The sequence below is a fragment of the Dermacentor albipictus genome, chromosome 1 (assembly GCF_038994185.2).
Source record: "Dermacentor albipictus isolate Rhodes 1998 colony chromosome 1, USDA_Dalb.pri_finalv2, whole genome shotgun sequence".
Taxonomy (NCBI): domain Eukaryota; kingdom Metazoa; phylum Arthropoda; class Arachnida; order Ixodida; family Ixodidae; genus Dermacentor; species Dermacentor albipictus.
The window spans coordinates 225,384,785-225,401,659 of NC_091821.1; the positions used below are offsets into that span (position 1 = coordinate 225,384,785).

The 16,875-nt window shown below is 40.0% G+C and overlaps 1 protein-coding gene across 3 annotated transcripts in view; it reads left to right on the plus strand.

Annotated features, from left to right (window-relative positions):
• LOC135912075 (palmitoyltransferase ZDHHC11-like) overlaps nucleotides 1-16,875 on the plus strand; it is a 70,522-nt gene that overhangs the window by 35,765 nt on the left and 17,882 nt on the right. For all 3 annotated transcript variants that reach the window (XM_065444459.1, XM_065444458.1, XM_065444461.2), the window contains 2 exons: nucleotides 3,184-3,296; nucleotides 5,846-5,931. In XM_065444459.1, coding sequence (XP_065300531.1) covers nucleotides 3,184-3,296; nucleotides 5,846-5,931 — 199 coding nt within the window. The remainder of the gene's footprint in view (nucleotides 1-3,183; nucleotides 3,297-5,845; nucleotides 5,932-16,875) is intronic.

The window sequence follows — 16,875 nt, forward strand, 5'->3', positions numbered from 1 at the left end:
GAGACTGGCTTAACAAAATTGCTCTGCCTGGATCGAAACAGCTAATTCTTGGGCAGACTAAAGCGAGGCGCCCTTATTGTATGACGAGGAAATATTGTGCAATAATTAGCTGCTCTACACATGTTTGCTCATTAACTGGTGCCTCTGTACAGCTGATGCAATTCTCCTGCAGCAGAAACTAAATCAGTCTCCATATGCATCTATCCTACTCCCTGTAGATGCTATTAAGTGCTGTTGTTCCCTAAAATTTTTAGAATATTCATTTCTATTTGAAATATAATTGGGAATTCTCAAAATTTCAAGTATTCACACACTCCTAGTTATAACCATGTCACTGCATACAGGTTGACTTTATAGACTGTCTTCACAAGTGACGAGCTACAGTATGCCCACATGAATAATCATGTGTCTTTGCCAGTGATATAAAAGTACTTTATATTCAGACACCCATTAAAAAAGAAGCATTGCTTCAACCGCACTGTTTTACACAGCAGCTAGTATTCTGAAGACTTGCAGGATTGTGTTGTCATGAAGGTATCCCAAATAACTTCTTTTCAATGAGCACTCATATTTAAAGCTTGAAAGCAGCACTTCGTCGGCATCATTTATTAGTCTTATGTAGACGAAGAATTTCTTAGCTGTCTTTAACCGTTTGTAGATACCTTTAAGAAGTTTTATGTTCCATGAGCTCCAGCAGAAGCAGAAACCGAAATCTGATCACATGAGGCAGTAGCTGGTTGCCGAGATGAGCACTGTGTTAGTGTCACCATAGACCATGCCAACACCAAAACATTGAGCTGCATGAGCACACTGGCACAGCTCTGAGGGCAGTTGGAATGACGAAATGGAGGTGGAAGCAGCTAGAGCATGGCAGAGGCAGCTTTTGATTGCTGATAACTCCACTTACTGAAGTGCACTAAAAAAATCTTTTGTTGGAAAAGATTTGTGAGATGATGCCCTTTATTACAAGGCGCATTCTATGCCTTTCATGAAAGTTGTTGCAGGATCCCTTTTGTTTTTGGTAACAACCTGCAGTGAAGCAAAAAAGTATGAAAAAGATGCAGAAATGAGTGGCAGCTGTTTTCACACAGTCAAACGCTGCTGATGGGAGCCAGGACCAGCCAGACACTAGATGATGCCACTTGCACATGATTGCAGCACCCCTGTGAGAACTATAAATATAATGTCAGGTCTTTTCTACCTTATTATCTTTGTCTTCATTTCTTTCTCTCTTTTGTATCTGATTGCAGAACAACAAAATTGATATTATTTCTGTGTTTGCATTTATCTGCATAGAGATTTTTCAGGTTGTAGATTTTTTCTATTCATTCACTGTAATTGATTCCCACGTTAGTCTTGTATTAAGATTGCAGCGTAATTGTATATAAGTAAACAAAAAATATCAGTGGCGATTTAGTGGTAAATGCAAGAGAAATGCATTGTGGGGAGGGCATTACATTACATCTCTTTAAAGTCCCTGATGGTGGTCAGGAGCAGGCCACCGTTAGTCGCACTATATATACATATGAGAAGAAGGGGAACTGAGGGGCTCAATTTTGCTAATCATGTCTATATAAAGCCAAGACAATGAAGCCAAGGAAAGCATGAGGGAAAATAGCTGTTGTTAAAATTGAAATGTAGAAAATAATAAAGAAAAAGGAAATGAAAGTGGATGAAAAGATGACTTGTCGCCAGTGGGAGCTGAACCCATAACCTCCGCATTACGCGTGCATTGCACTACCAATTGTGCTACAGCAACTGCTGTCAATCCTTGGGTATGTATGTTTACTAGAGCTAGCCCTAGGAGTGTTAGCCAGTGTCACTCGGAGCCATGGTGGGCAAATGTGGAGCATCCTTTTTTTGCCCAGTGGCATCACGTCACACATGAACTTAAGGAGAAGGAGAGCAGGCACGTGACTAATAAACCTTCGTATTCTACCTAATGACACCAAGGCTGCCAGGTTCGAGACCCTCGCTGTGAATAAATGAGAAGGGGAACCGAGGGGCTTGATTTGGCTAATCATGACCATATAAAGCCAACAGACAATGAAGCCAAGGAAAGCATGAGGGAAATTAGCTGTTGTTAAAATTGAAATGTAGAAAATAATAAAGAAAAAGGAAATGAAAGTGGACGAAAAGATGAATGAAAGTGGACGAAAAGATGACTTGTTGCCGGCAGAAACCTAGGCACGCGCGCCTAGGTTTGTGTGTGTCTGTGTGCGTGTGCGCCTAGGCTTGCACGTGCGTGCACACACACATACGCACACACACTTCATACACCTCTGCCATGTGAGACCGGCTTCCCACACATACACTTTTTTCCACTTTGACATGTCTAACTTCAATCCATTAGAAATTGTCTATACACTGTAGTAGTAGATTATCCCATCATTGTGAGCAGTACTACTCAAAGTGGACTTCACTTTGTGTGTTAATTCTGAATGTTTTTCTTCTATGTGAAATATTTTGAGATCTTGATCTAATCTCGAACGGGTAGGGTGGGTCTTTACCACAAGAATCGGGAAACGACGACGAAGCCGGGCATTGTGATGAAAAAAAAGTTGAAAAGATTGTATTCACTTCATTGGTACATGGATGTGCCTCTCATCTGAGTCTCGAGCAATTCTTATTAACACGGGAGCCAGCACAGCCTTAAATAACCTCTGGTGGTCCTGTGGTCTCGCAGTCTTCTTCCGAAACCTGTATTTCCCTTTGCCCATACTTGGTGTCAGCTCGAGGAAAAGGGTGACGTCGTCTTGACCTTCGGTTTATCTTTCTTCTTCTATCCTTTTGTGTCAGCTCGTGGAGAATGGGGTGGCGTTTTCTGGACCTTGTGGCCTGTCTTTCCCTTCGTTCATCTTTTGTGTCAGCTCGAGCAAAAGGATGACGCCGTTTCAGAAAAGAGGGCAATTATGTTGACGTGGGGAAGCCCATTTAAATGCTTCTCACACCTGACAGGTCGATCGTAACAATCCTCTCAAATTATAGTGATTACCACTAAATAAGGTAATCCTTTATGCTTATGGGACTGAAATGAGTACTCTAGGTAGGTGTTTTCATTTGTTTCTTATTGTTTCTTTATTCTTGCATGTGTATACATATAATTCAAATGTTATCAACGAGCATTGTTGGAAGAAGGCTTTATGGAATGTGCTTGAACTTATTTTTCGTGGCTTGTTGCAGCATTCAAAGGGCTATCAACCTATGATTATATTGTTCTCAAGCGTAATGCATCATTCCACGGAGGCACGCAAGCAGAAAAAAGGAACTTCTTCTTGAAGTGGTGCAAGCACAAGGTAAGCTTATTATGTAGTGTAAAGTACAGAACGCAGATTTCGTGTGCATAATCTGGGTTAACGAAAAACCACAGCAGTGTCCTATTTCTGTGGTTCACTTTGAGTGATATCATTTGTAATTACAGATCAAACTTCACATCTACATCGTCACTTTTCCTTATGGTAATAGATTAAATAAATCTTAGTCCATTGAAATTGAGGGCGGCACAAAATTATTGAGGTGAAGCATCAGTAAAACAAATTTTTACGGTTGCCTAAACTGTAGCATATCCCACACCTTCAGGTGCAGTTTCAGAAGTGTGTACAGCAAAATAGTGCCTCAAAAGCGAAAGCTCTTATGGAGCTTAGAAGGGTGATGGTTTGGGCTAGTAGGTTTTCCACAAGACTGTGTGGCGCAGCGCAAAGCATGACAAGGGACACAGAAAAGCGCTTGTCCTCGTTTTTCTGTGTCCTTTGTCCCGCTTCGCATTGCACTACACAGTCTCTTATGGAAACAACTATATTTGTGAGATGTATCTCGAAACATTTCTGACTGGACGTGTGCTGTAAGTGTTTTAGTAAAATGAGTTTGAAAGTAGATGGCTTGGTGTTTCCTCTCAAGTGTCAGTATGTCATGTAGCTGGTTCACTACTTTCATTGTTTTTCACAATGTTTTACGTCAGAAATGTTTTTCAAGCTGCTGTGTGCTTTCCCAGTATGCTAGACATGAAATAATTGTTCTCATATTTGATGTCCATGTAGAAATTTCTCGCATAGAATCCAGTTTCTGTAAACTTGAGAAGTGACAAAAATCGCAGAAGAATTGTAAATTCTTAATCAATTCTGTGGCAGTATCTCTTGAATGATACTGAAAATAAAAGAAATGTGGTGAAGCTAAATATTCTATAGACAGAATTAATGGGCACCTGAAGGGGATATGTTTCTCAAGTGGGAAATAATGGTATGCACTAAAAAATATTTTGTTTCAACTGCAAATCCGTTGAGTCTCAGCTGACTGATAATGTCAGGCTTGTCTAAAGAATCATCATTTTCAAGTCAAGTCATGTCAGCACTCTATTTTACAGAGTGCTGGTAACTGTTAACTGAAACATCAATGCATTTTGCTACAGAGTTAGAGGATGTATTTATTGAGATTGATGCTAAGCAAAGGATTTCTACTATATTAGTGCTTAGCTTTAATTCAGCATTTGGGACATGTGCATTGAAGTTAATAATTACAATCTTAATTAGCAAACTATTCCTCACCCATTAAGTGCTTTGGACAAGCTCAGCTCGTCAACGCGATCCTGGTTAATTTTGCTTTGGACGAGCTCAGCTCATCAACAACAGTAATCCCGTTTTCAAAGTGATTTGGACAAATTCGGCAGGTCCACTTTGTTTTTGTTCTACTGCATTGGTGGCTACAGGGCCAATGTTTGAAATTCACAGTAATTTCACTTTCTTTATTATACTACATAGATGCAATCACTTTTTGAGCATCTCAAATGCCTTGTTGATTCAGTCTCCATGTTCTATAACATAGATGGCAGCCATTTTGTCAGTGCTGTAGGGGTGCAATTATTGCGGTCATTGTTTTATACTGCATATATAGATGGCAGCAGTTTGTCAGCGCTCAAAGACCGCATTTTTGGAATCGCACACTTTTTACGTCCTTTGACATGTTTGGAACGATGCCGTCTATCGCTGACAGCTTGTGCATGAGTCAGGCAAGAGAAAACTGCTGCTTGACTCTGATAGTGAAAGTGAGAGTGTGAGCGATGCGCTGAAGTTTTGTTCTTCAGCGAAGACAATTATGATAGTCTTCTTCTAGCTTCTGCTACCAAAAGTGATGATTCGGAAAGCGCAGACGACATTGACTTGACTCTATGGTGGTGCATCGTTTCGGTGCATAAAACATGAAGCAAATTGATTGAAAAAGCTTTAGAAGAATTTTCGATAGGGTGAAGTTTGAAAATAAGCCATAAAAAACAAGATAAGGTCAATTTTAGCCAAAATAATAAAAAACTTAATATAGCTAACAAAACTCTGCAATTTGTTTTGCAATTAATGTCCACCTTCAAGCAATCTGCCGATGTGACAGAATTGCGATATCTTCTACAGGAGATTTTTGATAGTCTGTTTTCATCGAAATAGATGACCCTGTATATGTAAACACTCATCTAAACCCTTAGCCAGTGGCATAGCTAGGTCGTCTGGCACCCGGGGCCCATAGGTCTTCTGTCACCCCCACCCCCGGCTGTAGTCGAGGAAGGCGAGGATATCGACAATTTCCGAGTGTCTTCAGACGTATATGGCACCCCTCCCCCCCCCCCCTTCTGGCCCTTTGCACCCGGGGCCCACGGCCCCCCGGCCCCCCCTGTTGCTACGCCACTGCCCTTAGCACATAGCCTATGGCTCGCATGAGGACTTTAACTATAATTCTCATATGGGGTGTAAACATTTGCTGCACAGGCATTCCATTTAGATTTTGTGTATAGTTCTTGTGTGTATTATAGGCAAAGAATTATTTCGGTGATTACCTGCATGACTATTTAATGTTGGTTTTACAGGTCAACCAGGTTTCACCCGTGCAGCAGAAAGCTTCAGCAGCTCAAAAAAGTGATGCTGTTGACAGCGCTGGAAGAACAAGTGTAAAGTACGTAGTCATGTTGTAGTGATTTCTGTATCTGTGATGTTTAAATTATTATTATTTATGTGGGGCATAATTTCTTATTAAACAGTGGCTTTGACTGCTCAATAATTTTGTGTGCGTCATACATTTTGGAATAATAACTTAAAGCGTTTCAGGACCTTGCTGCTTTTCATTGCAAGGTTTAAGATTTTCATTGTTCCTGTTTATTGGTTTATATTTTCTTGAGATATAGTGTGTAAGCTGCTGTTTACTTGTTACCGTAAGTGCTGCGGCCCACTTAGATTATATGGGCATCCTGTAAAACTTGGCTTTGGGGAAAGCCCAAAAACGTGTTCAATGCAGAAAAGATAGTGTATTATATCCAGTTTGCAGAAGCAACTCGTGGCGTTTGGTAGCGAGAAAATAAAAAGGTAAGAGGACATGGCAATTTATGCACCTAGAAAGGGCTGAGCAAGCGTACGCACATACGTGCACAAAAAATACACAAGAGGTTTAAAGTGATGACTGGTAATAGTATCCCAGATAGCCAGATATATCCATTAGATGTGCATAATATGGTACACCTTGGACATTCAGTACGTTCCTTAGATATCCAGGTTTATTCAGAAAACGTTACATGGATGTACTATGGATCATCGCAAATGCATCCAGCACACGTAAGTCGTACGTTTTGGGGATGTCAGGGCTGGATATATGCAACATATAATAGATGTCCACAAGATCCGGTCGATATATTTATTGTATGTAATAGATATCCACAGCATCCAATAGATATTTACTATATCAAATCGATATCCATATTAACCACACTTACATCCTAGAACATCCATTGTACTATTTTTGGCTGTTTATTTTATTTGTCATGCATGCATGCATGCACTGGGCCTCTTTAATTTGTTGTCCCGAACTGCCCCAGACTGCTTGAGATGCTATTACAGCCAATGATTATTGGCTTGCGCAGCTTCTCAGACAGTCCTGGATTGTTTGGGACAACAAATCAAAGTGCCACTATTACTAAACGAATAGAAACTCAAGTTGTCGCCACCAGCCTTTTTATTGTGAAACCTCTTATTGGTATCAACCGTTTGACAAGTACGTAATGATGTACAAATATTTGCAGTGAAATACAATGGCAGGCTGCAGCTGTCTCATTAAAATAAAGTGAACACTAAAAATACAACATAATGCCATCTCTTGGTTCCTGAAAGGCACAATGAGCACTGAACACACGAACCAATACAGAAATATCACTTTTGCATAACAGCTAAGCATAAACATACTAAAGGATAAATAAAATACGACAGTAAAACCAATGCTTGAAAAGAAACGCTTCTTTCATAAAAAAATGATTTCTTAGGTGAGCAACAGCGCAGTGTTAGCTGCATTCTCTCCAGTAAAATAAAACACAGAGGGCACATTATGAGACTTAATTCTTATAAACAAAAACGAAAGCAGAATTCACATATGGAAACATCAAATCACTATTTGTCTAACCTTGTATTCAGAAAAAGAAAGAAGAAAGAATGGAAACAACATAGTGAAACGTAAAGGTAGGCAACAGCTGAAGGCCCAAGCAGCAATATATCTTTTAGGAAAAACAATCTGAAAACCATCAATATGTTAGCACAATGATAAATTATATAAGAGAAGCAGGCTACCCCCTGCAGCAAAAGGGTGTCAAATTAGCCTCTCCATAAAGGAGGAATATTTGGAACACAGCTGCTGCATAAAAAATTTTTTTCAACATACTGTTCTCTCTTAGAAATGAAGACTGTTATAACGAGGAAGTATCTTAATTTTTGCCTCATTTTCCTCGATTAAGCAAGCATGCAGTCCAAGTACAACCATGGTATGCTCTATAAATTATTCGAGTAGAATCACTATATCATATTTCCATGCAAGTGGTGTAGATTCATGGATCATAAGGAATGTCAATGTAATTGCATTTAGTGGTTATCTGGTACCACAGCACACTTGGCATGTACTAGTCAACCAAGGGCAGTGGCACCAGGCCATACCATGCTGCTAAGAGTGCTGAGCCACTTGTAGCAGTATAAAATCAGCCCTTTCCTTTTAAGCCGTCTCAATGCTTTCCTACACTCAGCCTGACACCAGGTAACAGGATTCTACATTTGTCACAGTTTTGAAAACATGCAGCACTACTTATAATGCAATCAGGTGCCACGAAAGGCCAAAGCATTGATTCAGCCGATGCTGGAGATTAGCTGCTACATCTGCATCTCCGTAGCGTTATCTGGTTGGTGTTCATACACTGGCCTCAACATAGCAACAGTGGTTAATTGCATTGGCCCCCGCAGCAGTACTACCAAAGAAACATGTTGCCAATGAGTGCTCACTTTAAGGTTGCCATTCCAAAGGGAACATTATTTTTCTACGCTGAAGATAGGTTTTTTAGCCTTGTAGTTATTACCGTGATTAGAAGTTAGACCACTACCAGTTTCAAAAGAGGAAGAAAATTTGTCAGCACTCCTAAAGGCACACGTTACGATGCTATGCGAGGCTGTAGGGCAAATCGTACTTGGAAGACCACTTTCTTTCTGGCTGCCTTGAGCATCCTAAACATGAAAAAGTATAGAATCTTTACAACTATGCAAACACATCGCTTATTACTTACCCTGCAATTAGATACTATTCACCCTTACTTGAAGCCCATGCTTGACTCTGTCACTGTTACGACATGCGTGAAAGTGTCCAAGACACTCATTGCCTTTCCTTGGGCGCGTTCTCATCAGGCTTTATCTTGACCAAATCAAGCATGGGCTTGTAGTTAAGGCACATTTCTTAATTGGGGGAGTAAGACATACAAAGTAGCTTAAGACTCTTAATGTAACCAGTTTTCAGCTTCTCTAAATTCAGTCATTAGGTTAAAATCCTAGAGTAGAAATCTACAACTATAGCATCTCCTTTATCATAGAAACAGATATGAGGCATCTGGTTAAATAGTGCCACTGAATGAAATTTATCTTTGCAAGCAGTAGAGCACAGCAAAGCTTTATATAATGTGCAAAAATATTGACTGTTCAATAACACGTGAAAGTTCATGCCTTGTGCCTACAAATGATACAAGTACGTAATACTGCACACTATACACAGGAGCTTTGTAAACGTACAGATGTGCAACAAAGTACGCAAAAGATCACTTAGCTCTACAGACAACCCTTATTACAAAAGACCTCCACCAGCAGACAGAACAAAAACAATGCATGAATGGTGACTAACTCACAACATCGAGCACCACTATTGAAAACATGTGCTAGAACCACTGAAACCATTGTGCCGTTGTGTACCAAACCTGCAGATCGCAAGAAGCGCAGTACAAAAAAAGAGCAAGACGAGTATGAGAAGCTGAACTGAAACACGTGACAAAGGGAGACAGACAAGAACATCGCTTGTCTATTGCCGTTTGTTTCGGGTGGCAGTTCAGCTGTTGCAAACTGGTCTTAGCCATGCACAAATTGGCTCAATTTAATGCTATTCCGACAAGAAATGCCGCCATCCCTTGAAGGGTACTGCCGAAACTGTTGTGCATTGTGTTGTGTATCAGCTCTTCAGCCCATGCTAAACAATCATTAATGGCATAAAAGAGAAGAAAACAAAAACAAACTGCCGACATACCTTGAAAAACATGTGCCTACTGACGACCGGACACCACTGCAGACATGGCGAGAATAAGAAATGAAGTGTCACAGCATCAGCATTATAACCTAAGAGTGGTTTGTTGTGAGAACGGAAAGGCTGGCGCTATCTTGCTATCTTCTGCAACTTTTCGGGGAGCACTAGAGTACAGCTCAGCGACTCTACTCGGCAACTCTACCGAAACACAACTAGCTGGCATATGCCCGCATACGCTTGCTTGATGGGTGCACTTATCGTGACATATGACAGACATGCGACTGTGAGAATAATTGATAATTGGACAATAATGCTGCGTAAAATCTCTTTAAATCATTTAACTTTTCTGATGTCTTTAAACACCCTTTTTCATTTAGTGCAATATTTGTGACGCGCTTCTGGCTCCTTTCTTTCGCGCATGCTTTCGACACTTATGGCCTCCGAGGTGGAGTTTCAAGTGTCGAAGGCCATGCAATCACTTCCACACGGGAAGAGTGTCACAGTTTAAAGAAGTTTGGTGGTGCTCAACAAAAGTAGAGTGCCTTGATATAATTTTCATGCAGTTTTTTCTACTATATATATCAGTTCATTCCCAAGCATACTGTCCCTTGTTTTTTCAATTGCTTTTCCAAAGTTGGAAATAAAGAAGTCATTAATTGCAAAAAAGGGGGGGACGTCTATGGACATTCATTACATGATCACTGATGATACCGCGCGATTGTTGCACCAAACTACAGGCTCCAACTGCCCAGCATCATCCACGTCAAAATCATAGAAGCCTGCAAAGACAATGCGAAAGCTTTGGGGGGCCTACAATGCACGTCTAAAGTACAAACTTTATGGATGTTCCATGGACATCCAAATTTTGTATGCTGTACGTCTGATGAACCAACTAAATGGATGTTCATTGGACATCAGAAACTTTGATGCCATTGTACGTCCCTTAGATGCATGTGCATGCAAAGGATGTCCATAGGACATCCCATCTTTTTTTGGATGTTTGGATCAATCCGGTACATCTGTTGGATGTTTGTGGCTATCTGGGTATTGGCCTCTCTGAAAGGCTCAAAAGTTATGTGAAGTATGGGAGTTTATCCTGCAAATATAGAGGGTCAGTCATTTCATGCCAAACGCACCAGCTCTGAATAGACTTTCTCCAATTTCTATCTTAAACATTGTGGCTTATTATACTACAGTTCGAGTAATGCATTCCCAAAATATTTCTTGCGAGTAAAATTTTTGTCTGCCTTTGCACCATTTCAATTTCACAAAAAAGAAAAAAGTAAGACATGGTACTCAAACTAAAAAATTGCCAAAATATAAGCTTGATTCTACAAATGTGGAAACCTTTCATGGGTAATTCAGGGAGATTGTGCTTTGATATGTATCCCCTATAATAGCCCTTGTTTTATTTTTCTATTTATTTATTTATTTATTATTGAAGCAAACAGTAATTCGGGACAAGTTTGGGTTTTTTTAAGAGATAGTAGCTTTGTTCGTAGCCATTTTGTTGAGATTGGCAGTCTTAACTCTTTCCTTACCAGGCCATAGAAAATCTATCAATTCGATCTACAGCTTTTCGACACATTGCTAATCATTGATATCGGAAATCTTCTACGAGCAACACCATGCACCGTATAAGCTGAAGATTGCACTGTTACTTCTGGTCAGATTTGGCAATGTGCGGCACATTGAGGAATCTCAAAAGTTAAGAACTTTGACAGGAAATATCTTTTAAATTCACCTCCTGAGCTTCTCACACTTCCCAAATCAAGTAATGCAAAATGTGCACTTTCGTTATTACGTAATTTTTTTAATGACAGCTGCAGCGAAGACATAAGTGTCTGTCGGGCTGTCTAATTTTCCGCTTCAACAACTACACCGCTTTAACATTGACTCAAAAATCTGCACATGCTCAGGCGTGTGCATTGTTGTGATATTATGTCTCACTAATATTGTGTGCAACTTCATTTTTTCTCTCAGCAGCTTGCTTTTGTCCATTAGCATTTCCACAGTGTATGTACAGCATAATATGAGAACCTTCACATGGTTTAGAGTTTTCACTCGTATAAGCACACACAATTGGTCAGACCGACATTTCTTCACAAGCTCGCTATGAAGAAAAACAAAACAGATGTTGACCAATGTAAAAAAAATATATTCCCAAACTCTCTTTTCAGCCCCCACATGGGAGCCGAAACGTAAAATTTTCGAATAATTTTTATACCCTTGGTCAGTGTCGGCTCTGTTTTTCACCATGATTCTTTCTAAACAGACAAGATTTCATTAGACTTCAACAAGCTTCACTAGCAGACTCTTAGTGTGTGAATGTCCTTATTATTTACTAGAAATACTGTATTCTCACGCATATAACCCACCCAAAAAATTAAGAAAGATTCGACACTACATTACACTCCTATAGCACGTGAAGACGAAAGCCTGCGGCACACGTGACAATGCATTAAGTTATACGATCGGAGAGATTCTCCACCAAGGTTCTCCGCCATTCAAAGTTTCGTTATCTCCTATGGAACCCCACTCTCTCCCCATCCCGGTGTTTTGAAGCTCCCTTCTCCCCTCCTTCATGGTCACCCATTCTTCTCCTTTTTACGGGTCATATTGCAATGAGTAATTAGCGAATAGTGCATGCAGCACTGGCAAACTCATGTTCCCACGGTGCTCCCTTGTTCCATGCAAAGCGCTTCACAATATTACAAAGCGTCAAATCATCATTGGGATTTTCAGTTCGGTCACATTTGTTCCATTGCCGTTGCTCATGCGAGGGTGGCTCCGTCCATGCTGTCATCCTCTGTCATGTGTATGCTAGCTGTGAAGCGATCTGATTCACGTCTTATGTTGTGGCTGATTTGTTCGTGATCACGTCCGCCGCGTGTATCCAGCTTTATCAGCATCGCTGAGGGAGAGCGGGGCGAGAGCCACTGGCCGAAGGTATGACATGCACGAGTCATGCATCCGTGAATAGAAATTGTTCTTGCAAAGATTTTAATTTTGTTGTACACATTTATTTCCACTGGTTATATATATGCAGATTTTCTTTTTCTTTCCAGGCTGTTGCAATTAGGTGTGGTTAATCATGTTGGCGGGTTATACATGGAAAAATATGGTACTGTGGAAAGCACATGAACGCTGCAGCATCAGTTCAAGCTGCATGACTTAAGCCAGCTTGCTTATAGAGAGAAGCTGATCAAGGATGATCACCAAATAGGAGGAAATGGATGTTCCCCATCATGACAGCCATTGCTTCAAGAGCCTAAAGAATGCAGAAAGAAGAGAACTAGGTGCTTGTTGCAAGTAGTCTATATCAACAGGACCTGATTTATTTTCACCTCTCATGGAGGACTGATGGCAGATTTAGAATAAAAGCAGATTGGAATAGCTGCACGCTATACTGGCCCAATTTTGTGCCCGACCAAGGCACTTCATTGGCTGCATCTTTGTTCAGTTCTCCAGTTTTCTAAATTATAATCTCTTTTAATTCACTAATTGCTGAACTTTTGTAGAGATATTTAGTGGAAGTTATCCTAAGTTAACTTTGTATTAACTGCATTCAAAGTCAGACTTAACTGAGTAATACTTGTTGGGGGGCTAGTTGGTGCATGTTTCCAGAAGAGGGTTATAGCGCCGAAAAAACACAACACACAGCAAGCAAGACGGGACAGGTGCCTGTCCCGTCTTGCTTGCTGTGTGTTGTGTTTTTTCGGCGCTATAACCCTCTTCTGGAAAAGTCAGACTTATCAAGCTTATCTAGTCATGGCTCTTTGAATATTGCAGAAAGATGTCGAGCTCTCTATGGCATGTGGCCTGTTGAGCTGAGCTGTATAGGTCATATTTTTTCACCTCCATATGATATGTTACGGCCCCACTTGCTTCCATTCGTTCAAAAATCTACAATGTTATCGGATCTGTTATTATCTAATGCCATATATTTATGCATATGCCGAAAAGTGACTGCAGTAAATAACATAAAGTTCAGAAGATCCTTATGGGCAACTAATTATAAAACACTTGACCATCGAGCATAGGCATATTTACATTTACAGTGGGGGGGGGGGGCACTACTTGCCCCCACTCAAAAATGAAGGATTGCAATGTATTCCATTTGCACCTCCCCCCCCCCCCCCCCCGCACATACACACACTCTTGAAAGTGGGAACTTTCAGCTGCACACTGGAAAATCCAACAAAACAACCACTGAAGCCAAATTTTGTTCCTAATATAATGGCCATGTAAGTAATACTTTTTTTTATTACACATCCCCTGCTTGGGCACTGAGGATCATCTTTCGTGCCTAGCCACAACAAGCTATAACAGACAACGAGCAGGGTGTGCCATACACACTTGCATTGTGGTGAAGGCTGGCACTGGACAGTTCCTGCCATAACAAATTTCAGCTTATGCTTCTTGCATCATGCCCAGTTTCTTCAGGCTGCGTAAACATATTTGTACATACGAACTTGGCTTGCTGTATGTAACAGTGAGACGAGTCTAAATAAAGTATTATAATCAGCCACATAGTACAATTGCATGCCTTACGGCACGAAATCATTGGATTATCAAATACCGGAAGTATTGAATCTCTGTCCAGAGATAGTCTACATAGCATTATAAGTTTGTCTATTATCACCATCAAAAAACAAATAAAACCTCTTACAGGTCTGACTGTCGAATTTCATTGTGTAATCACGAGTTATCCTACATGTATTGGTGAAAGTGACCTGTCAAATGTGCAGTGCAGGTACAACACCATTACAATGCAGATTTTTTTTTTTTTTTAGCGGTTTGTGTCATTTCTGACATCTGTCCATTTAATTTTTAGGCTGTTTCTATATGAGTTACACTAGCACATGTTTCTTGGCAGGAACAAGAGCAGCAGAGATTTGATATTTTGTGGAACAGGTTCCAACTTTTTGGGTGATGTATACTGAAAGTTTGAACTGGTGTAGGCTACTTATGTGCTTTAAGAATAATTACTAAATACCAGCTTTCTCCCAATTGTTATACATTATACAAGGCATTTAGTTGCTTTTCCCGGTTTTGTCAGTAAACTATGCGAGGATTGGTGTTTATATTTTGTTGAAGTAGAAAGCATGTTCTGAATGATGAACCATAAATGTTTAATTCGTGTGGGTTCATTACAGCCCTTGTAAAAAGTTACCTATTCAAGCTTTCCAGGGTGTCATACTGCCATTATTCAAAATGTTTCCCAGACTCCTAAGATAACTGCCCAAGATACAAACTTCAAATTTTCTGAAAATTGGGAGAATTTGAAGTGCAATGTACTGCAAAACTTTGACATTCCTTCTCTTAAATACTAGTAGTGTTTCAAATAATTACTGAAACCCCATTTTTTTCTATTTTCGTACATCATATGAGGTCCGTAGTTTGTTTTTTCAGGGGTAACTAAACAAGGCACCTTGTTCATATTTGTAGAAAATAAGGGCACAGTATTTGTAATATGTAGGCAACATTCCAAATAAGTCTGTTAAATGTGTCTTTTGCAATATATTATGTGTGCAAGTGGTCCCGAGCGTTATTAGTGCATTTTACAAGCGGCGTAAAAATTAGACCACTGCCCTTGGCATAATTACAAGCGATGTCAGATTTCGCAAATGTAATGGTAACGCTACGCCAAGTTTGTGGGTGGTGCTATATGCATGTTGATCAAAAAAGATCTTCCTAAACAACTGTCCCAAGGTGTCATGCTGCCGTTATCAGCTACATTTCCCAAATTCCCGAGAGAACTGTGTGTTTCAGAAACTTTGTACTTGGAAGGAATGTGCACATCATAAGTGCAATGTGTTGCAAAGGTTTAATGTTTCTGGCTTATTTAGAAGTGTTACAAATAATTACTGAACCCTTGTTCATTCAAGTGAATGGTACATTGGGTTCGCCTGGTGTCCTCAGTGAATTGAATAAGGCAGCTTCTTTATGCTTGGTGACAGCAAGGACTAGGTAAATGGGTGGTGTGTAGGCAATGGTCAAAGTGGGTGGGTAATTGGGGCTTTGCCAATAAATTACATATGCAAATGCTTTAGGGATGAGTATCTATTGAGCAAAGCACAATTTAGCGCATTGCCTTGGCAGAGTTACAAATGACACCTAGAATAAATTTTGTGAAAATGGTTGTCTGGAACGCTCTGAAAAATCTCTGTGCAAAGTTAAATGCTGTTGGATCAAACATGACTTTTGTAATATAAATTTTCTAATGAAGTTTTAGAATGTCTGATATGGCCATTATCAGATGTTCCTTTTAATGTCCAGACATAACTGTAGGTTACAGCAGGTTTATATTTCGTGTAAACGGAAGTGGGGCATTCATGTTAAGTTGCGTGACAAGATTTTTACGCTCCTGTTTCAGTTAGAAGTGTTGCAAATAATTACTAAACTCTATTTTTTTTGTCGATTTTGATGCGTCATAATACATTCGCAGTTAGTTTCTCCGATGTCCTTAGTGAACTTGGCATCTTGTTATTTCCCAAAAATAAGTGGCGCATTATGGGTAATGTGAAGGGAAAGTTCAAAGTGAAAGGCCAAATTCACGACATTTGCAGTAAATTGCCCATGCAAGTGATCCAGAGCTTCATGAATGTTTTACGAACAAAGCAGAATTTATCCTGCTGCCCTGGGAACATTGTGAATGCAACAAGATCAAATCTATCAAAAGGGCTAGGACATTATGGTCAATATTCTGGCAATGTAAAATTTGTGTTGATGAGTTACTGGCTTTTTAAAAATTTCTAATAACAAGTGCTTGAAAGCATTACATGTGGGCAAAGTTTGAAATGGAGCAGCCATATACAGGCAACTTTTAAAGTATGCAATATAATTACAGGAAACTGAAACTCTTATTGCAACTGCTGAAAAGAAACAGCTTCTTTGGAAATTGGGTAATAATTCTGTAAGGTCACATCTGCTGCCATGTTTTTGTGTAAATATTTCAAGTTTGTTATGCTGATTGTACTTTGTTGTGCATAACCTCGAGAATACTATGGCCTTAACTAGCAATAAATTTGTGCTGTTGACTTAAACAACCTGCCGTGATAGCTTAGCAGCTATGGCGTTGCGCTGCTAAGCGTGAGATCGCAGGATCAAATCCCGGCTGCGGCAGCCGCATTTTGATGGGGGCGAGATGCAAAAAATGCCCTTGTGGCGTGCATTAGGTGCACATTGAACAACCCCAAATGGTCAAAATTAATGCGTAGTACCCCACTACGCTTACCCTCATAATCAAATCGTGGTTTCGGCACGTAAAACCCCAGGATTTCTTTTTTTTTTACGCTTATACACCAAGTA